The 23449-nt window shown below is 41.4% G+C and overlaps 1 protein-coding gene across 7 annotated transcripts in view; it reads left to right on the top strand.

The window, feature by feature from the left end:
- SH3KBP1 (SH3 domain containing kinase binding protein 1) overlaps positions 1-23449 on the top strand; it is a 321649-nt gene that overhangs the window by 101678 nt on the left and 196522 nt on the right. For all 7 annotated transcript variants that reach the window (XM_019755429.3, XM_074323349.2, XM_019755427.3 and 4 more), the window contains one exon: positions 16845-16968. In XM_019755429.3, coding sequence (XP_019610988.3) covers positions 16845-16968 — 124 coding nt within the window. The remainder of the gene's footprint in view (positions 1-16844; positions 16969-23449) is intronic.

Below are 23449 nucleotides of genomic sequence, written 5' to 3'. Positions count from 1 at the left end.
ATGGGAAGTTTTATGTTATATCTGTTTTGCCACAATTATCGTTAGAAAAAGAGGAAGGCAGGAGGATCATAGTTAGTGTCGATGGAAGCAGAGGTCAGAGAGAGAGAAGCTTTGACTTTACTACACTGCTGGTCTTGGAGATGGAGGAAGGGGACACAAACCAAGGAATACAGGCAACCCCCTATTTGCTGGAGAAGACAAGGAAACCTTCTCCTCCCTTAGAGCCTCTAGAAGGAATTCAGCACTGCCAAGACCTTGATTTTCACCTAGTGAGACAGTTTCTGGACGTCTGATCTCCAGAACCGTACGAGAATAAATCTGTGTTGTTTAAAGTCTCCAACATGTTGATAATTTGTTGTAGCAGTGATAAAAAACTAGTACAAGGACTATTCAGTTGAGGGAGGTGAGTACCTTATGCAAGGTTACTCAGTGAGTGGAATTCTGATCAAGGGCTGGTGCGCATGCCTACTCTCCTGGGAGTTCCAGCCTTGCTAGGGGGCGAGGCCCTAGAGAGCAGGGGCCATCTTGGCTTCCACTGCATGACGTAGTGCCTGGCACATAATAGGCACTTAATAACTTTGGTGAAAGGATTCAAGGATGATGTGCCATCGCCTTTTCTTCTGTTCCCCTGCTGCTCTGTCCTGCAAGCCATAGGACTAAATCTAGGCCAGGGTTTTTTGTTGTTGTTGTTTGTTTTTTAGAAAACATTTCCTTTCCTTGCCATTGTAGAGTGGGTGAGGTGTAGTGTCCTTGAGGTTTTAATGTCACTTGAGGCCTCTGGGTCTTCGTTGCCTAGTCCCATGACAGAGTGGGGCAGTGTGCTTACAGGTGCCAGCCAGGAATCAGTCAGGAGGAAACGAGGATCCTGTTCTTGGTGGAAGACAAGCAGTCTGTTTTGAGAAACAACAACCAAATTTAGTTGCAACACATCTGCTAATCTGTTAATTAATATTATTTCTCTTAACGTGTTAATGCTAAATAAAGCCAGATATTTCTCAGCACAAGTGAAGAGACCAGTTTTAGCTGCTTTCAGTGGGCAGTTTCCCACTACAAAGTACGTCCTCACCCGCAAACCTAAGCTTTGGAAACCAGGCACCTAAAATCAGGGCTTTGTAATGCCCAGAATGAGTTATTCTAAGTGGAGCTTTTGGATGTTTCTTTCTTCTTTGGGGGTGGGGCGGGCGAGGACTGAGAGGCCTGCCAATAATGTGCATTAACTTTTGCCATAAAATAATTAGAAAAATGACTGTTTTTTTCTTTTTAAATAATCTTTGAGTGGAGAAGGCCTTTGCAGTTATGTCACAAATTTAATAAGACTGTAGGGAAAAGATTGGGTTTTACCAAATAAAAATTAGAAACTTCTGTATGGAAAGAAATAGAATTGATAGAGTAAATAGCCAAATGACAAACAAGAGAAAAATTGTGCAACACGTATGAAAGACCACGAGATAGTCTTGAATATTCAAAGAGCTCTTGGAAATGAAAGGAAAAACGGCAAAGAGCTCCATCAGAGAACTGACAAAGGGCATGAGCAAGCAGATCACAGGAAAAGAAAGTCAAATGAATTATTTTTACTAATTAAAGAAGTGTAAATTAATATCATTTTCTGTTATCAGATTGGCAAAAATTAAGAAGTTTAAAGATACCCAGTATGGGGAAACTGGCCCTCTTTCCTGTTGTTGTTGGGAGTGTAATTGAGACAAACTGGAGGCTAGTGTTACACTATCTGTTGACAGTAAGGATACAACCCATGTTCGACCTAGAAATTTCACTTTCAGGAATTGGTTCCCCAGTGACGCTTGTGTATGTGTGCAAAGTTATAGACCCAGGGATGCTGAGTGTAGTGTTGTTTGTCATTGCAGAAGTCTTAGGACAACTGGATGGTTTCATGTGGGTTATAGTCTGGAGGACAGAGGACTGTCCACCCCCAGCCCCAGATTAAAAATGTTGTTTATCCAGTTAACCAGAAGGATAACGAAACTTAGCAGAGGGGGGATGGCCTCAGGGTAGGAGCAGCTAAGGTGTCTGTCAAGGTGTAGTTCATGCACTGGTCTCCACCCACTGCAGCAGGGATTCTGCCAGATCTCAGAAACAGCCAGTTTGCTGTGCCACAAGTCTTCTCTCCATCAGCATTCCAGAAGAGCCAGCAATGACAGCTGGTGTACTTCTGTTTATGGTATGCTGACAAACATGCAGCTCCTCTGGTTCTTGAACCAAACTCCACTTCATGAAGGCCATGTGTTCATTTGGGGGAGTGAAGGCAGAGGCAGTGGCCACATGTTCCTGAGAGGTATCTCTGCTCTGAATTTCTATCCTCCCGTTTACCCAGGTCCCCACACCCCACGCCCCCAGCTCTGATTTAGCGCCCTTTAATCTGGGTGGTTCTGATCGATCAGACTTCCTGGCTCTGAAATCTCCTTTCCTGCACAAGCAGGTCTTCCACTCTGATGCTGGCATATCCTGCAGTTGGATTCCGTGCAGCTATGAGGAAGAGGAGCAGCCTGCAACTGATAGGAGATGTCCGAGATGCATTGTTAGACGGAAGAAAGCAAGATGCAAACACCATGTGTTGTATGAGTTCATTTGTGTTAAAAAACAAAACAAAACAACAAATAGGGACACACACACACACACACACACACACACACACACAATTTATTAATGGTTCCTAGGGGAGGAGGGATGGGAAATGCATACGATTTTTACTTTTTGCTTTATACCCTCTTTTACTATTTGACTTACCGTATTTTGCCGTGTATAATGCATACTTTTTGCCCAAATTTGTGAGGGAAAAATAAGGATGTGCATTATACATGGGTAGTACTAATTCTGCACCTATATAAATGTTTTTAATTCTTTTATTTATGCTTATGAGTTAAAAGTGTAACTCTAGAAATCAATAACGATATCCGCATGCAAAATAATACCCTGGAATGCGATAGTCGGTTTTGTTGAACTTCCGATGAACTTGCAAGACAAAGAGTTCTTGGCCTTCTGTGAGACACAGGCAAAATACAGTATTTTTTGGAACAAGCATATATGCCTTTAAAATTGTTGTCAATTAAAAAAAAGACCAGAGTGATCTACATAGATTTAAAACTCCTCATGCTAAAAGACGTGTATTAGGGACTCTTGTCCCTTCTCATTTCCTTGTCTTCTAGGAGACAATCACTTTTCATTTTGAGCTGTAGCTTCTGGTATTCGCTGCTGTAACTTGTGAAAATTATGCATTTACTGCCGTCTTTGTCAACTCTAGACATCATCTGTTACCTGTTATGGTAGTTGAGGCTTTTAGCTCACTTACGTCCCCCATACCGCATTCTCCCTATATGCTTGTATGTCAGGTTTTGTTTAATCTATATTTAATGTTTTCGTTACTATAGCAATGCTGATATTGAGTATTGAAGCAAAAATAGAATTAATTTCCTTATATAACTTTTTGTTTTCCCTGCAGATTATAATTCTTTGTTGTTTGTTGAGTTCTCCCAGGACATGCAAATCTTCTCATACCTTGAGTTAAACAGCTCTATAAAATGCCTCTTGCTATCCACCACCTCCCGGAAAAAAAGCAGCACCTTCCAACCGGAACTGCTTGCTCTTGGGGCTGCCATCACCTGTCTCATTATTGCCTACCCTGCTTCCTGGATCCTGGATCCTGGATCCTTCGCCTCTCTTGTTTCACTCACTTGCTTTGGTGGAACACACCCTCCAGTAGCTTTCTGAGAGAGAGTGCATGGAAGTACATTTTTTGAGACTTTTGGCAGCCCAACCACACTAAGAGTTGTGTACTAGGAAGTTTTTCTTTTAATATTCACCACTCCTCAGGACCTGGCCCTTGTCTGTTGGCTGGTGGGGTTTCCACTCCTGCTGATAGAGCCTGACAACACTGGAACCCAGAACCTGTGCCTTCATACCCAAGGTCTCATTTGAGCTGCAGAAATTTTAATCGCCCATTTTATAACTAGCAAAAGTGAGGCACCAAGGTTACACCCTCAGCAGTGTCAGAGCCAGAACCTGAACTGAAGTGTCAGCTGCCTGAGCCAGTGTTGCTCTTTCTAAACCCAGCTGCTCCTTACTGAAAAGAGAAACAACAGTAGCCAGCCCTGAGTGATAAGTGCCAAATGCATAGTCACGGATGCAGAGTGAGTCTAATTATAAGTGCCCGCCTGTGTCTGGTTCCTGATGACTTCAGCTCTAGTTAGCCATCCTTTATTAGAAGTATCTTCCAGTCTTATTCTCTCTCTTTCTCTCTCTCTCTCTCTCTCTCTCGCTCTCGCTCTCGCTCTCACTCTCTCTCACTCAGATAGAGAGATATTTATAGTTATGCTTCTAGCTCCTTGTGATAATTAAAATGCTCTGCCTTTCATTCATACAAGCTCAGTATGATTATTTTTATTGCTACAGTATCTGGTTCCAAGCAATGTAAGAATTTCACCCCCCCTTCTCACTGCTTTTGTGATATGAAATGCCTTATTACTTAGCAGTTTTCTGCTGATTGTACAGTTTAGTATTTGATCTTTTTGTTAACCACAGTCAGGTGACCACACACAGGGTAATTAGATTAACCTGCCCCTCCTCTTCTTTACTGAAACAATATAAAATCTGGTATTCTGTTGGCACATGCTTTCCTTAGATTAATGATCTTGGAGTTGCTGCATGGAAATTTACATAGCTCCCTACAGCTCTGAGAAATGAAAATGCCCAGCTGTCTAAAAGCTTTAATCAGGAAATGAACATGAAATGGCATTGTTTTGTCACGGCTTGGAATAATTTATTCTTGACAATCAAATTACCATGGATGGAAATGTATATAAACATTCTTTCAACAACCAGTAAACAGGTGCTTTTTTCTTGGTAAAAATTCAAGAATTTCTTTACATGGGAGCAGCTTTCAAATCATTGGCCGGCACACCGGTCACTTCTGAAAGTTTATTCTGTGGTCATTTTTCTTGTCTCTCTCCTTTTAAATGACAGTTTATGGAAGTTGGCCTTGAGGAGCAAGCCAAGAGAAGCATTAAATGGAGCACACACATTGGGTGGGCGGAGCGTGGTGTGAGCGCCAGGGGTGAGGGCTTGGCCACAGGACTGCGGGGGTTTCAGTCCTCACTCAGCCCTTTATTGTCTGGTCCCCTCTTGGGACCTACTTCCCCCATCTGTCAAAGAGAGATAATAATGCTCTCTACTTCTTAGTGTGGCTGTGAGCATTAAATGAGTTACTCCATGTAAACCCTTAGAACAGTACCTTGCTCATAGTACACATAATTGTGATCTAATTCCATATTTTTCAGAAGATCTAGGAAAATGAAAAATTTATTTGCTTTCCTTTTAGATGTAAATATCCTAGTGCATTTGCATTGTTTTCTATTAGCTTATTAGTCTTAGAAGCAGTTGTAACTGTAAAAATTAACATTGAGTTAGATGCAGGTACTGCTTTCAGTTATACGTGGCACATAGTAGGTACTCAAATGTTTGTTAAAAGAATGGTAGAGCCAGTGACAATAGCCACCATTTCTTGAGTGCCTGCTGGCTAACATTTATTGAGTGTCTGGGGATGAAAGATGAATGAGATCTATTCCTTACCCCTGAGGCGCTCACAGAGCAGCCGAGAGAGAGACATATGGACTCATATTTAGATTACAGGGGTCAAGTGCTGTGACAGGGATTCCAACCAAGGGCTGTAGGAGTACAGGCTCTTAATCATCATCAAAACTGTTAAAAAGACAGCAGAATGGCTGTTGGACCTTAGGTGTCCCTCTTTCTTTTCTCCAACAGCAAGCTGCTTACCTAGCATTCAGTCTAACAATTCCTGTGTCTCAGGTAGTATTGCTTCATGGGTAGGTGTGATGTTATCAGAAACACTTAAACATTTTTCCAGAAGAGACCAAAGGAGAAAGTGCCCACTCCTTAGAGAGCTCAATTTGAGATCATGTAATTAACCTTTTTGAGCATAATTAACCAATCCGAAACTGTTTAAGTCTTTTTTTCTCTTTAAAATTAAAAAAAAAAATTATAGTTGACATGCAATGTTATGTTTGTTTCAGGTGTATAACATAGGGATTAGACATTTATATACCTTGTGAAGTGATCCCCCTGATAAGTCTAGTACCCATCTGGCACCATACATAGTTATTACAATAGTATCAACTGTATTCCCTGTGATGTACATTACATCCCCGTAATAGTATCAACTGTATTCCCTGTGATGTACATTACATCCCCGTGACTATTTTTATAACTGCAAGTCTGTATTTTATTAATCCTCTTCACCTTTACCCCCCATCCTCCCACCATTCCATCTGGCAACCATCAGTTCTTTGTATCTATGAGTTTCTGCTTTGTTTGTTAGATTCCACATGTAAGTGAAACCATACAGTATTTGTCTTTTTCTTATTTTACTTACAACCCTTTAGGGCCATCCGTATTGTCAGAAATGTTAAGATTTCATCCTTTTTAAAGCTGAGTAGTATTCCATTGTATATATGTGCCACATCTTTATCCACTCACCTATCAAGGGACACCTAGGTTGCTTCCATATCTTGGCTATTGTAAATAATACTGCAATGAACGTAGGGGTGCATATATATCTTTTCAAATTAGTGTTTTCGATTTCTTTGGATAAATACCCAGAAGTGGGATTGCTGGGTCCTATTTTTGAGGAATCTCCATCCAAACTCTTGTTACTTGCACTCTGGCCATCAAAGTGAACTGCATTCTACCCATGATAAAGCAAATAAGATTTAATATTGCCTTTTTATATGCATTTTATTTGTTTTCCTGGGTTGTCATTCTATTAGTTATATACTTACATTTCAAACATTTTGAATCATAATTGAAAAAGCAAATAATTATTGGGCCTGGCATGATTTCCGCCACATCTTCACTTCTTGATGAAATAAATAGAGTACAGAGCTATTTTTTAAACTGTGTGTTCGCATTTCGTGCCATCACTGTGGGCAGCATCCTTGGCATCTTTAAAACTAGCAGTAGAAATTATCCAACCAACTACGTTAGGGGGACATATCAACTCTGCCTCGTTTGCAGACAGTGCTTAATAGTCTAATGATTGGGAAATAGTAAACACGTTTTGATTATTACTTTTTAAATGAATTAAAATTTTGTATAGCTAACACAGGCACATGGTACCAATTAAAAGGACAACATATATGCTTTCCGTGTCCCTGAGCCACCCTGTTCCCTACCTGGAGGCAGCCTCAGTTATCAGTCTGTTGTTCTGTGTTACGAAATGAAGCACGCACATAGTCACACAAATGCTAGCATATACTATTAGGCTTTTTTTTTTTGCCTAGAACATGTCTTGGTAATTATCCTTATTGGTACTTACAGACCAGCTTCATTCTTGGAGAGTGGTTCATGGTTTGGACTTCTCATAATTCTTGTAACCAGTTCTCTACTGCCACACATTTATGTTCTTTCAATCTTTTGCTAATTTAAGCAATGCCGTAATGATTAATTTTGTACATATGCCATTTTGCACATGTGCAAGTAAATTTGTAGTTTAAATTCCTACTGAGTCAAAAGGCATAGGCACTTAAGTTTTTGATAGATAATTGTGACATTGCTTCCCACAGAGGTTATACCGATTTATATATCAATTTATACTCTCATTGGAAACTATGAGAGGGTATCTAGCTCTACAACATTGCCAACGTTTTATTATCAGTTTTTCAATTGTTGCCAGTCCGACAGATAAAAAAATGGTATCTTACATCAGTAGAACTAATAAATTCACGGGGTAATGGAGAGGTCCATTGAGAAACTTTACGGTATTTAATACCAAGAAAAAATGACCTCATTATAATTAAGAAATTATGTACATCCCCCTCTATCTAGGCTGTCGATTTCTGAAGAGTTTTATGCTTGCTAGTCTCTATAGCTCTCATACTTGCTCTTTGTGTGAATACCAGCTGTGTGCCAGACACTGCTACGTGCTGTGGAAACAGACAGTATTCTGAGAGAGCCCAGACTCTAGTGAGAGGACTTGTGTAAACATTATGATACAGTATGTGTAAATGCTACAATTTTAGGTGTAAGAAAATAGCCCCCCAAAATTCAGGATCCTTCTGTGTAGTGATCACTGCAGATCCTGTCAAATGAATCCCACTGTAATTTGCATTTCTCTTATGAGTGTGGGTAAGCGTCTTTTCTAAGGTTTCAGTCATTTTTTTCCCTATGAATTGTCTTTTGCTACGTTTTGTTGGTTTTTGATCTCTTTGCTGATACTTTGTAGAAAGAGATCTCTGTAACTGGCAATATTCCCCCACTTTGACTTTGCCTTTGTTGATGAATTTTCTTTTTCTTTCTTTCTTTCTTTCTTTCTTTCTTTCTTTCTTTCTTTCTTTCTTTCTTTCTTTCTTTCTTTCTTTCTTTCTTTCCTCCCTCCCTCCCTCCCTCCCTCCCTCCCTCCCTCCCTCCCTCCCTCCCTCCCTCCCTCTCTCTCTCTCTCCTTCTTTGTTTCTCTCTTTTTTCACTATGTTGTATTTACAATTTTCTATAAGTCATGAGCCCTTTCTTTTGTGGCTTCTGGATTCTGCATCACTGTCAGTCTTTCCCACTCTGAGATTGTAAAATCTTTCTCTCATGTTTTCTTCTAGTGCTTTTGAGGTTTGATTTTTAAATGATAAATTTATTTTGAATGTCTAATAGTCCCAGGCTAACAAAGAAATAAGTATTGCTTGGTTTTAAAAAACGAGTCACTGCATGAATTTTCTCACTGTATTTTCTTCTTACCTGATCTTAAGCCAGATCTGTACCCTGTGAGGTGAGAAGTCGATTGTGATCAAGTTGTATCATTGTAGGGATGATACAGGTTTCCATGTTGTCATAGCTTTGGGCTCAATTGAAAATACTTCCCCTCATCTGTAGATAGTTGTCCTGCCCATAACACTCTGCTAAATTGGCCATTCATTTGACAAATATTTATTAAGTGCCCACTAAAGCATGTCCAAACAGCTGGTTGGTATTGATACCCTTTGATCTAATGGGTAATAATGTACATATTTAGCAGAGAATGGGCGGATATAAAGATATAAAGACATTGACTGTCATGCAGGTAATTGCGTTGTATGAGTATATCTGGAAACTGTTATCTCTTTGGGACATGGAGGTAGCCATTATGATCTCTGTCCAGTAGCTGGCATCTGCTGAGCTCTTTGCAGCATTCACTCCCGTCCTGCAGGTCAAGAGCTTCTTGGCTGCACTGGTGTTATCAGTGACTCTTGGGAGATAATACTGCAGATATATGGTATTGCAAATATGTGGTTCAAGATTTACATAGAAACATGACAATAGGTATTCTGTTATGCAAAAAAAGCAACAACTTTCCTTGTTTTCAGCTGAAAATTTGTTAGGTATATTTTTAAAGATATGTCCAAGCACTTTTCTAAGTGGCAGCATATTTTGTACATAGTATAAGAAAGCCATTGTGGTATGGGATGTCAACATGGTTTCACTATGCAAGTTTTAGGGGAAATGATGCAATATTTCAAGCATTGGAAAAAGACAGAAACAATAACAAGTACCAATATGCCCACCACCCTGCTTAATCAAACCCTCATATTTTGCCTATTTACTTTGACACCATATATATATGCAAATGTATATATAATTTTTCTTCTTCTTTACACTTCCGTCTAATGAAGTTGGTGCATTTTGTAGTTCAACAGCACAGGTATTTTTTTTTAATTGTGATAATGATATATATATATATATATATATATATATATATATATATATATATATATTATTATTATTATTTTTTTTTTTTTTAAGACACAGAATCATACAGATGCAGCCAAAGCCCCTCAATGCTGTTGCTTTCAGGATTCTTGCTGTGTCTTCCCAGGTGTTTTGAGGCTGACTAGCCTTTTGTGAAGGGAGCCAAATGCTAGGAAAGCACCGTCTCTGCAAGCAGGGAACATTCAAGGGGTGGCTGCTCCTCAAACTTGCCTTTTGCATGGGGGAGGTGGGCAGGACGATGCGCAAGGCCCCGGGCAATGTGCTATTCTAGGATTCTATAGCTATTCACAACTCTCTTGATCAGTAGATTTGGTGTAAGGGTTTGTTTTTAGTGATTTCCTTTTATCTTCTGCAGTGGTAATTTTGCAAAGGTTTCCCATGAACTAACAAGGGGGCACAGCTGTGATCCCACAGCCACGTCTGGTTCTAAAGGAAGAAAGAGACCAGTTTTGAGGACAGACTGACGATGACGCCTCTTTCCCCTGCATCCACCCTGAGCTGAGGGGACCATGCCCAGCCTGACTCTAATGTGGTGGAAGCCCAGGTCAGGGCAGCACCGAGCTCCCCCTGGCATCAGTGGCAACAGCCTGCTCCGTGTGCCTGTACTATTGGTGGCAGGAGACAAGGACGATGTAAGGAAAGCAGCTGCGGTGGAGAGGAAAGACCCTGTGGAAGGAGCAGATCCACTCAGCTGATTGTGTCAAGTATGAGATGAGATGAGATGCCCCTTGACTAACCTACGTGGTAGGGTGTACCTGGCACAGTCTGCCCATTTGTCCCCTTAATGTTGATTCCAGAAAGCTTTCTGGTGAATATTAAAACACCCAAGCACTCGTGTTTCATGTGTTTGACCTTCTAGCACAAAATATGAGTACATTTCAATTTAAAAGAATCTGTCTTCTTCTGGTTTAAGTGTTTATGTTGTACTTTTAAATTGAAATAGCATATAGTGAAGTGCAGAGATCTTAGAAATACAGTTTAATTAATTTTAGGTGTATTTATATACACCTGTGCAGCCATCACACAGACCAAATTATAGCACATTTTCATTCTCCCAGCAGGCTCTCTTGCAGCCAGTACCTTCCCCAGGGTAGCTGCTGTTTGGAGATCTCTCACTATTGATTAGTTCTGCCTGTTGATAAACTTCACGTACATGGAATCCTACAGTATGTGATCTTTTGGGTCTGGCTTTCACTCAACATCCTGACTGAAGTTTATCTGTGTTGTTAAGTGTAGTTCTTTTTATAGCATTTGCTATTTAATGATGACATTAATAATGACAATAAATAATCATTTTTCCTACTACTGTCCAATTCACTGTTTGATTCTGAAGATGCATCTGTGATGGGGCCAGCACATTTAGCATTCAACTTCTTTTACAGATGACAAAAGAACTGCTTAGAGGCTTTCAGTATTGCCCCCAAGCTCACCCACCTAATGAATGATGATGCCAGGACTACTTCTGGGCTATTTTTTTTTTTTTAAACTCAAAGCATCATTCTTTCCATTTGCCGTGAAGCCTGTGTCTTAGGTTGTGTCCAGGTTGGTGGAAGACATAAAGGATGAGAGGATGAACGGGCCCCCAAAGCGGACCTTCGTTGGTATTTTACTATGTGATATTTTGATGAATTGAAAGTCATGAAGGTTGAACCCAGCCAAATCCCCAGCACCTGTATACTATGTAATGGATGGGGAGGGAGAGGAGAAAAGTAGACGACTTGGCTCATCAGCCAGCCACATCCTGGCAACTCCACTTACGAGAAAGTAGACTCTGCTAGGTTAGCTCCCAGTTGCATACAAATTATGCATTTGCCTAGTGAGCCTGCTGTTTGCAGGCTGCTAAATGGTTCACAGAGAATTTTTGCTAGAGTGACATTGTTGAGACTTTTTGGCCTCCAGATGTGGGTGAGCCATCTTTGGCTCTGATCAGCGTAGTGCTTGGGGAAGCAGGAATGGTGTGAGGTCTCTCCCTTTACTCACGTGGTCCTTGTGACACAGCTCGAGTGTTGTTGCAGCATCGGTATCTAACTGATGGCCTTCATTTTACTGTGCATGCTGAGTCTCCATTGTTCAGGCATCCAATTTGAGATAAAGAGAAGCTGGGTTTCCTTTATCTACTAAAGAGGTTTGCCAATACCTGACTATTCTGTTGTGTCTTTAAGCAAGTGCAATCATTGCTTCTTTATATATGTGGGCCTGTATGAATTTCTATAAGACCCTGTGGCCCACAAATCTGGTCCAGGGGGTGGCCCCTACCACTGGCAGAGTAGGATCCAGGTTCTTAACAAATGGTTAAAAATATAGGCCTCGAGGTCAGAAAGCTGAGCTTCAGGGTTGGGGGCTAGGAACACTCAGACCCAGGAAATCCGGGGTTCCACCACCTGGATCAGAACCTCGGAGAGCTCCAGGTGCATGGATGCTGACAGCTGGAAACAGGAGTTACTCCAGTGCCAAGTCCATCCTCTCTGCAGCAAAGAACTTTTCTATGCAGTTGATAAGGGACTTCGAGGATTTGGGCCTCAATACTCACGGGCTTATGGATAAAGCAGTACATGGCATTCTTTAGGCATGGAAGACAGTGAAGATTCCCACTGGCTCTACGGGTCGGATGATTTCGAGTCTCCCTGCTGTAGTGATGACATCAGTTCTTCCTGGGAGGTGAAGTGTAGCAGGAGAGCTCTGCCCACAAGGCCCAGAGTTGGGTCTCATAGCCCGCTCCGCCCCTTACTAGCTTTGTGGCCTTCGGCTGGTCTAGCGGCCTTTCTTACTGGGTCTCATGATTCTTGCATGCAAAAATATGTCAGTCTGGAAAACTCAGGGTTTGTTTTTTCAGTAACGATAGCAGTGTTATTGTGAGGAGCACATGAAAAAATATCTGCTAAAACAGTTTAGTTTATATAAGCCTTTCCCAGTGTAAGGTTGTGTCATTGCCAGCGTCATCACCTATTTTTACAGCCTCCCAATGGGAGTCCCTGACACCAGACATCTGTGAATGTCAAGGTGTTGTTCAAGAAGTGTACTCCCCAGCTTTCATTTGCATGGACATTGGTACCATGGGGTCAGTGTGCATGTCACATAGTTTGAATCAGAGTGGAGCACACAGAGACTTGGGGCTTGCTGTGCAATTTGAAAAGTTCTCAGTGAAAGCGCTTGTCCTGTGGTCTTTTGGAAGTAACTGGAGGATTTCAGTAGGGAGGTGACAAGAGCAGACATTTGTTTTAGGTAAGTGTCCCTTGTGGCAGGCAGTGCAGAGGCTGACCTGGCATGGGAGAGCCTGGAGGCAAAGAGACATTCTCACCCAGGTGGGACTCGGGGACAGAGTGGCTCACAGATGAGCTCTGAAGCTCCATGGGTGGGATTCCAATTCTGGTTCTTGCTTGTTTGCCTCAAGCAGGTTTCCTTAGCTCTCCCTGTCTTGGTGTGTTCATCTGGGAATAGAGCTGTTGTGTAGGTTACCAGTTACAATCCAGGTGGAGCTCTTAGAGCAGGCCTTGGCACATGGTCAGCACGCAAATGCTAGCTGGTATTCCTGTGTATTTTTATTGTGGTAAAATATACATAACCTAAAATTTGCTATTTTACCCACTTAAAATATACAATTCTGTGGCATTAATTATATTCACAATCTTGTACAACCATTGTCACTATGTGTTTCCAAAACTTTCTCATCACTCCAAACCGAAACTCTATAACCATTAAACATTAACTCCTATACCCCCCCCCCCACTCCCTGGTAACCTCCAGTCTGCTTTCTGTGTCTATGAATTTGACTGTTCTAGGTGCCTCATATAAGTGAAATCATACAGTGTTTGTCCTTTTGTGTCAACTTAACATAATGTTTCTTTCACTTAACATAATGTTTTCTAGGCTCATTCATGTTGTAGCATGTGTCAAAACTTTATTTCTTTTTAATGCTGAATAATATTCACTTGTATGTATATACCACAGATTGTTTATCCATTCATCTGCTGATGGACACTTAGGTTGTTTCCACCCTCTGGTTATCGTGAATTATGCTACAGGAAGTGTTAGCATACAAGTATCTGTTTGAGCTCCTGCTTGCAATTCTTTAGGGTATGTACCTAGGAGTGGAATTGCTGGGTCATATGGTAGTTCTGTATTTCACCTTTTGAGGAGCCTCCACACTGTTTTCTACAGCGGTTATACTATTTTTTCATTCGCACCAGCAGTGTACAAGGGTTCCAATTCTCCACATCCTCATTAACACTTGCTTTCTTTCTTTTTTGTCAATTAAAGTTTATTGGGGTGACAATTGTTGGTAAAGTTACATAGATTTCAGGTGTACAATTCTGTAATACATCATCTATAAATCCCATTGTGTGTTCACCATCCAGAGTCAGTTCTCCTTCCATCACCATATATTGGATCCCGTTTACCCTCATCTACCACCCCCCACCTCCCACCCACCTTACCCTCTGGTAACCACTAAACTATTGTCTGTGTCTATGAGTTTTTGTTTCTTTCTTTGTTTGTTTTGTTCTTTTGTTGTTAGCAGTTTTATATGTTTTCCTTTTTTAAAAAAAAAAATTCTAGCCATCTTAGTATGAAGGGGTATCTCATTATGATTTTAATTCGCGTTTCTCTAATGGCTAATGATGTTGAGCACCTTGTCATATGATTACTGGCCACTTGTATATCTTCTTTGGATAAATGTCTATTCAAGTTCTTTGCCTGGTATTCATGTGTTTCAGGCCGTTTGGGAGGAATGGAGAGAAACAGATTGAGGAAGTAGATAGGCTCCAACCGTGTGATTGATTAGATATGGGGGTTAACACTGAGTTTTCCAGCTCGGGTAAGTGAATAGATGATGGGCTGTCAAGCAAGACAGCTCCGTCTCCGTGGAGAAGGGGCAGGTTGGAGGGAAGATATCGGGGTTGGGTGGAGCCTGGGGTACCTGGCAGTCGTGCAGGTGGAGAGCCTTTACAATGCACTGCCTCGCCCATGTGTCTGGTTGGTGTCTCCGGAAAAATGCAGGGCACACTTTAACTTTTGACTCTTCCCTGCTTCCATCTAAGAAGCAACTAACTTAAGAAATTTGGTCATCGTTAGGCTTCTCTATCCGGCAAATGTAAACAGTCATTGTGGGGACAATGGAATGTGGGATTTATGAACAAACCCCGCTCCCACTGCTGGTTCCTCAGCCCTGAAACACCTGCTTGCTCACATCAGTCCTTCCAAGCTCATGGGGTGCTGCTCGCAAGCCTGGGGTCCAAGCATTCTTGGCAATCATGGCTTCTGAAGCAATCTCCACTGAGCACCCCAGTCTTTCAAACATGCCACTAGCAGTTACTGCTAGTGCATAGCAAATGCTTGCCATGTTGCCCACAACCCACTGAATTTCTCTGCATTACTCCTTGACAACACTGCATGTTGCATCACTGCATTGTGTTGTGTCCAGATAGGAAATTTTTGTGTGCACAGTCATATCCAAACTGCAATGGAAAGTGAGGTTTCAGCAACTGTTCTACCCCCAAAGAAGCAACCGTTGGGGAATGAGCCCCCATGGTGGCTTGTTTGCTTTACTTCTAGAGCCATAGGCTGGCAGCCACCACTAAGAAGGCATCCTGTCATGCGGCTCAGGCGGGCAATGTTTGCACATTGTCCCCTGATGCCATCTGCCTGTGAAGCTGCAGAAACCCTCAGCAACTGCTGTTCTAGCAGGTGCCAGGGCTGCTGAGGTGGGAGTCCGTCTGCAGACACATGCGTGCACACAGCTTTGTGCTGTGTTGGCCTGGGACACCCGCTGAAGCTCTACCCAGCAAAACATCAGCCGCAGTTGCTGGTTTCCGGTGGGGCTCTGGTGAGGGAGGGAGGGAGGGCGGGCGAGGCTGTTGTTAACTGAGCCAGCAATCCAGCAATTCGGGAATTGACTACGGTAACTCTGGTGCGTAGGAAGCTGTCAGGCCGTGGCTATGTTTTGACAAGCTTTTGTTGTTTCCTTTTCGCCTCTGCCCAGGCTGCGTTGTGGTCCCCTGCCTAATTTGCCATCTTCATGTTCATTCCATAGAAGGAGCCCCTCCCCATGTCTTGCTCCTTGTTCTTTCTAAAGATCATAGCTCTCCTCTTTGAGCCTTTCCTGCCACTCTGCCATGTTTTGGGTCTAGCCTTTTAGCTTTCTTTTCCCCAAGTCATTGCGATCATGGGTTCACACAAGCCCAGAAACCTCCCGCTCCAGACCTGTAGTTTGTGATTTGCTATCATTTAGGGCTACTAGTGCTTTTGAAAATAAGTATATACATTATTAAGGTCATTCAAAATAATCGATCAGCCCTCAGGTTTTAAAAATCTGTATCGTAGTGGAACTTTGATATGAGACCACCTAGAGCAAACTTTTTCTGTAAAGGGCCGAGTATTTTAGGCTTTGATCTCTCTTCCAACTACTCAACTCTGCTGTATAGCATCCAAGCAGCTGTATAAAATACTTAAATGAATGAAGGTGGTTTTGCTGTAATGAAACTTTGTTTATAAAAACAGGTGGTAGGCAGGAGTTTGCTAACCCCTCACCTAGAATGATAATCTCTATTTCAGCTTTTTATTCTTATGTATATATTTTGTCAAGAGTTAGAAAAGCCAGAGGAACTTGATGACTGTAAATGAACTGAAATATCTTTTTTGGGGTTTAGCATAATGTGAGCGCAATGGTGATTGGGAATATACTTCTCTAAATGCCTGTTGGGAAGGAAGGAAACCAGAATGCTATTAAGGGGTGACTCTGCTTGGTCAAAGCCTGTCATTGTTCAGAAAGTAGACTAGACTGTCACTTAGAGCTGTGCAGTGGCCATTATGTATCCCTCATGCTTTTTATGGCCGCTTCAAATGGCCACGGTCCCATAAGGTCACATCACCACACTGGACATCATTTCATGGTATAGGACCAGGCACTTCTCTAATCAATGTAAGGAAAACAAGTTACAAAAAATATAGGAAGTGATGTTTTTAAAACATCATGTTATATATACTTGGTTGAGGTCATTATAGTTGATTTCCAGAAAACTGAAGCATAAAATAGTCAAAGAGGCATTTTAAAATTTCAAACTACAATCTCGTTTTCCGTTTATTCCTCCTAGGAAATAAAGAAAGAGATGAAGAAAGACCCTCTCTCCAGCAAAGCTCCAGAAAAGCCCATGCACGAAGTGTCCAGTGGAAATGCTTTGCTGTCTTCTGAAACAATTCTAAGAACCAATAAGAGAGGTATGGAAAGAAAGAAGAGCCCACTCCCCACACACAAACCCTAACTGGAAACTTCTGGGTGAACTGTGTCAAATTTTAAATTGCTGAGAAATTGACTGGCATTTGCCCTTTCGGGTTTTTTTTCCCCCTGGTGTAAATTTTGGAGACACACACACACACACACACACCAGGTAACGATAATAACTATAATAAAGGGAACTAATAATATTTCTTGACAATGGGAAAGTAGACTAAATTTGTAAATGATGATTTTTCTAGGGCTTTAGCTTTTGCTTTCATGTCTACTTTTATGGATGGAAGGTACAGACTGAACTGAGCGTATCTGGCCATGCACTCTTTTTAAGGGCAGGCTTTAGCAGGGTCTTTAACTGCTGAGCTCCCGAACACAGACCTTGTGTCTCTCTCAGCTCATACATCCATCTAACCAAGGGACCTGTAACTTCTCGTTTCCCTCTTTTGAGACCTCAAGGCTGATTTTCAGCTATCAGCTTGTTGGAGTTTTGTTCTCTCTCATGTCTCCCTTTTGTGACATTGCTGCTTGAAATAATGGGAGAGAGAATATAAGATTGCAGAGAGGACTTGACTCAATTTTAGACTGTGGTCACACTAGATTCCCTGGGTTTTTGCCTACCTTCACCGTGGATCAACTAGGGCCACACCGAGTGTACCCGCGGTAGGTTAGCGTCAGCTGCAGGCTTTTCATGGGCTTATTACTTCCTTGAAGAGAAATTTAGAGCTGTTCAAAAGCAGGAGCAGGAAATGTATTAGCGAAGCATTCCATTAAAAAGCAAAAAGAAGGCAAGTTTACATAACCACGGGGAAGAACAGCCAATCTTTCATAGAATTTAGACAGCGTAAGAATTTGTCCAATGAACTGTCCATTGATCATCGTGCTTGAGACATTAGCTTTGTGTCTCTCTTCCTTCCTGCTTCTTCCTCTACCCCCTCCAGCTGCCCTGGGTTACATTTCCTTTTTTTGAATTACTCAGATTAAATATTGGCTGAAGGCCCATGCTGGTTAGCAGCTATAGGATTTTTCTTTGTTTTCTTGTTTTTCTTCTTCTTTTAAGTCCCATCCTACCAAAGCAGGGGATTTCCCATTTTAAGAATTAACCATACTTTGCTATAAAACTCTAGTTGTCCCCAGAAGTGTCTCCTGCATTTCTTGCAAATACATTCTAGAACGCCTGAGGCCTGCCCTCATCAGATTTGGAGAGCTCGACTTCAGTGATTCTTTCTGCATTTCTCCCAGCCTCCCTTGCTACCCAGAGCCCTCCGTTCCTCCTGAGGTTTCTTGGGCAGTGCGCTGAGCAATTGCATCAGTTGGTCAGAGGCAAGGCCTCGCTGCCAGCCCTGCTTTTGTAAAGTAAATAAGAGAATTAAGGTAATTAATTAAATTGAACAAGATAAGGGATTAATTAAGTTAAAGAATTAAGGTAATTATCTGGATGAGTTTGGTACAGTTACCTGAGAACTTTAAATCAACGAAGGAATCGAACTTTTCAGCTAATTGTCGCTTTACAACTAAAAATCTAGCCTTTGAGGTCCCCTATGGAATTTTTCATTAACCAAAAAATGTCATTAAAAGGGGTGGCTTACTGACTTACATTCCTTTTTCCAGCCTCCACCTAAAGCCTGCAGCCTGATTCTGACCAACCGTTTACTCTTATTAGTTATTTTATATAATGAATCTGCCAGTGGCTCTGAGACCTTAGCACATGGGGGCATTCTGTAAATATGAAACACATCACAAACCATCCTCATTCTGTCCCAGGCGTCACACTGACCCCCAAGTCACCTGGGCCCAACATAAATTTCCAATTGAAGGGAAGCATTGTGTATTTGTACCAGGGCCAGTGCCGTCTTTGGCCCTGCCCCCACCCATCAAGACTAACAGGATCCTACTACTCCTTATACGAAAACAGCAAGCGGATTGATTGGCCTAGTCAGGCCAGATAAATAGTTCATTGTGCTGAGCTCAAAAGCTACATTTTTTCCCACCCCAAATCAATGAAAAACCACTTTTTTCCCCTTAAAACAAGGATCAGAGGCTAAATCTGTGGGACGATTCTAGTTACTTGTAAATACTTCCTTCCAACCAATTTTTTGAGTTTTATGAGTTATTGTAAATGACCGAAGTCTCCTCCCTCCCTTTGTTTCCAAGCTTTGTCCCTAGGAATCTCTTGGAGGTTTTTGTCTATTGCTGTTGTTACGGAGGAAAGTCAAGTTGCTTTCAGAGTTTAGTAACAGCCTGCTTTGATTTCTTACAGTATATGAGTCCACCTTGTGATTCAGCCTTGGACCCTGTGAGAATTTAATAGAGTTCACACAAGTCCTTTTTCTTTATCAAAGATGAGATGATGATTTACTTTACATGGGCCTTATCATTTGATACAGGCTTATTTAGCATTGGTTTAATAAAGATCCCAGTCTATTTCTATGAGTCTGAGATTGAACCACTTCATTGGGTCCTGAACTTGAGATAGACTTAATTAAAGAACTTTGCCCAATTTCGTCCAGTAACGTTTTTGCCTTTGGGGACATGCCTCATTTTGTGGCAGTGGCTAATGCAGCGTAGTACCTCACAGTGTGGGATGAGCTCGCCCTCCCCAGGCACCCGCATAAGGTCAAAAGATACCCTGGCTTTGAAGGAAGCTACTCATAGCCCTGAGAAAGGCCAGGACCGTGGAAACATCACTTTGGGGACTGATTAGTTTCAGTTTTCAGCTTTAACCTTTGCAAATTTCTAGAGTTGATTTAGGGAGGTACTGGAATGACTCCATGGGCTTTTCATTTGAGAAAAAGATGTGACTGAAATTGAGAGAGAGAGCGCACTCAGGTCCTGCAGATGGCTTGACAGCGCCAGTTATACTTTCCAGTCACAGGACTATAAGGGCAGTTGTGGCTGCCCCATCCCTGGCCACTCCTCTGGCCTTTACCTGAGTCCCAGTGAGGGAGCTTCCTGTTTAAAACAAGCCTTTCCCAAGGAGTAAGAAGTCATTTTTCATTTCAACTTGCAGCATTGATGTTGTATATCCTAAAGTTATCCTAGACTCCAGAATGTTGACAGATTGCAGCTAGAAAATCTGAAAACTTTTCTTGGAGCCAAATGTCATTCTCATGAACCAGACAGAAGAGAGTTGTCTGTTTCCTTCTGAGAATGATTTATTATTTTGTTTCTTTTATCATTAAAGCTCTATAGGAGAATAATGGGCCCTTCTAAATTGGAACATTGCTATATGGAGGAATTTAAAAAAACACACAAAAAACATTTAAACCTTGAGCTTAAGAGCAAAATTGAACAAATAGACATTTTAACAGTTAACAGCAAACATGCTAAATACATGCTTGCAAATGAGCAAGGAGGATTTAGTCCATTTGAATATAGACTCTTTTCTACTTGAATTAAAATGAAGTAAGAAATGATTTGCTTTCATCCTTAGCAGGGTTTCTGGGCCAACTTTATCCATGCGATAGGTTGAGTCTGTAGGCCGTATTCATTACCTTGTTGGCCTATGTAAGGACCAGTTTCTATTTCAGGGTTCTAGTTTCCCAGTTTTTGCCCCTTTAGCAGATCCCACAGGGAAGCTACCTCTTGCTGAACCCCTCCTGCTGCCTGTAATTTTGCACACCGTTCCTTCCTCACTTTTGGGTGGATACTAATGAACGAACATCCAATAGCACATTATTCCCTGCGTGCCTGCTATGGGCCTGCTCCTGAGCTTAGTGTTGGGGCGGATAGAAAGACTAGAAAAATACCATCCAGTGCTGCCCACAAGCGGTTCCAGTCTGTTGTGTCACTTGGGGAATGCTGAGAAAGTGCTGCACATTTCTTATATCTTTTTTCTGGCAAGATGGGGTTATGTCTCTTATTTACTTCTGTCATTCTGAATGTGAAGCCACTCCGTGGGTTTCTGGTTGGCTTTATATGTCCTTGTTTCTATTTCCAGTTTATCATGAATTCAGTATTTGGTAAGTCTCTATTATATTTTGCACATTTATTATTCTTTGCTATTATTATTATTATTATTATGCTCTCCTGATATAAACTGTGTTTTATAATCATCTTTTTAAGTTGCTCTGCTGTTTTGGCATTTGCCTTCTGAAAGATAAACTGCTTTTACCATCTTTATTTAAGGTTTGTTATGCATTTGCATTTTACTGCCCCTTCTAGAGATTAATGCTGCAAGATCTGATGGTTTAAATGATGTGATTTATGACAGGTCTAGCCCTCATGCTCTGAGATGAGAGTCTAGTTGAGGTGGGGGAGGGTTGCTCTCTGAGTCGGTATGTGGATATGACTTTGTGGAACATTGCTCTGTAGGCTCACGTCTCCTGTGTTTCATCCTTCAGACAGGTTGAAGTCCAAAGTTTTCCCTAACAGAGGGATCAACAGCTGCTCTGCCTCTGGTGACACACTGTTGCTTTAAAAGTTAGGGTAGAAATTCTTCAGAGCTCATGTGGTGTGTGGATGGCTGACACACGTGTGCCCTTCAACATTAATATGGGCCTAGTGTTTGCCGCACGGAAGGGCTCTTCATTTTGGTCTGCTGCCTGTAGCTGTCAGAAGAATTTTACCTAATGTTTATCTTTCTTTCCCTTACAGTTTCAGCACTAGTCGTTCCAGTCCCTAAACACATTTGCCCATAGCGACTTTCTTCCCTTGCTTCTGCTGAGGGGGAAACATTGTTTTCGAACTTTCATATCTTTAGCATTTACTTGGCTACTCAGAATAATATTCTCGAGGTATCTGTTGGCTTGTTTGTTAGAACATGAGTGTGTGCGTGTGTGTGCGTGTGCGCGCGCGTGTGCTTGTGCAAATGTGCCTATGCTGGCAGGGAACTCTTGTGCTGGCTCAGAGGGAGTGGCTTGGATTTTGATAGGCTGTTGGCTCTTTGTTTGAAACGAAACTGTAAACAAAGGATGGGAAAAGTGTCTTTAATGAAGTAAATGTTAACGGTGCTTTGTTGGTTAAGGTAGATGTCAGATCTGGGGATTTGTTTATAGAAACAAGACTTTTTTCATTTCAAATTTCCTTTTGGGAAAACAAATGTCAATTACCTCCCAGTGAACTAGGAATCTGAAAGTGTAGAGTATTGGGTCAGATTTTTCTTCAAGTTTCCAAATCACTTGTCGATTTTATCTGAATTGCTGGCTTTTATGGATAGATAGAAGAGTAAGAGGTAAGAGAAGGCATTAACTGTTTTGTGGAAGCTCTTGGCTATAAAGTGAGTTGATATTTCCCATGGGGAAATGAAAATAAAGATGGAAACCTGGAAGTGAATACGAATGGATATAATATATATTCATTCAATAATATAAACGTCTGTGTGAATGTATCTATATATGCATTTATAGTCTTTTTTCCCCAGTGGGGCTTCATTCATGAAGGTTTGAGAGTAAAGGGACCATAGAGAGGTCATTTGAAGTAACTGATTCCTCGTTGCTTTTCTGTACAAGTTCCCTTGGGAGCCTGTGTAAGGACCAGTAATTGGTGTTAGAGTATGTTGCCCTTGTTCATTTTATCTAAGTAGTTCTGTCTCTTGTACCTAAATAAATAATTTGGTTCAAATTATGGGTGGTGGTGAAATGGGTGGAAAAAGCCATTCTGGAGGGGTGTTGCTATTGTACATTTTCTATATATTTTTATGTGTGGGTCACTGACAAAATTGGTTTTTAGAATTTTCCTTCTATTACATTTATCAACTTCCAATCTCTGCATCCTGGTTCTAACGCATTAACACTAGAGTAATGACCGTCCTATAGAACAATCGTTGATTTTTAAAAATTTATTGGGGTGACAATTGTTAGTAAAGTTATATAGATTTCAGGTGTACAATTCTGTAATACGTCATCTATAAATCCTATTGTGTGTTCACCACCCAGAGAGTTCTCCTTCCATCACCATATATTTGATCCCCCTTACCTTCATCTCCCACCTCCCACCCCCCTTACCCTATGGTAACCACTAAACTGTTGTCTGTGTCTATGAGTTTTTGTTTAACAATCGTTGATTTTGACTTCCACTGCACCCCTGCTGGGTTTCCATCCAAGTTCACCCAAAGGACGATCCACAAAGTCGTTTTCTGGTGGTGGCTCCACCTGGTGGCTCTTCTATGAAATGCCTCCTCCTCCCCACCTTTTCTTTCTCCCTGAGGGAACCTTGTGCAAGATGCCTTTGGTTCTTCTGACTTAGTGTTCTCAATTCATGCAATTCCATTTCACAGACCCACAGCTTTTCATATTACACATGTTGTCTTTTTTAAACCAAATTGTTTGTTTGAAAAATTATTGAGGTAACATTGTTTAATAACATTATATAGATTTCAGTTGTACATTATTATTCAGTATCTGCTCACCACCAAAAGTCTAGTTTCTTCCATTACCATATATCTGACTCCTTTAACCCAATTCATTTTCCTCCCAGCCCCCTTCCCCTTTGGTAACCACCATTCTGTTGTCTGTGTCTATGAGTTTTGTT

The sequence above is a fragment of the Rhinolophus sinicus genome, chromosome 18 (genome assembly GCF_057876585.1).
Source record: "Rhinolophus sinicus isolate RSI-liver-muscle chromosome 18, RSI-T2T, whole genome shotgun sequence".
Lineage (NCBI taxonomy): Eukaryota > Metazoa > Chordata > Mammalia > Chiroptera > Rhinolophidae > Rhinolophus > Rhinolophus sinicus.
The sequence above is the reverse complement of the archived record's forward strand: the minus strand, read 5'-3'. Positions and strand labels throughout refer to the sequence as shown.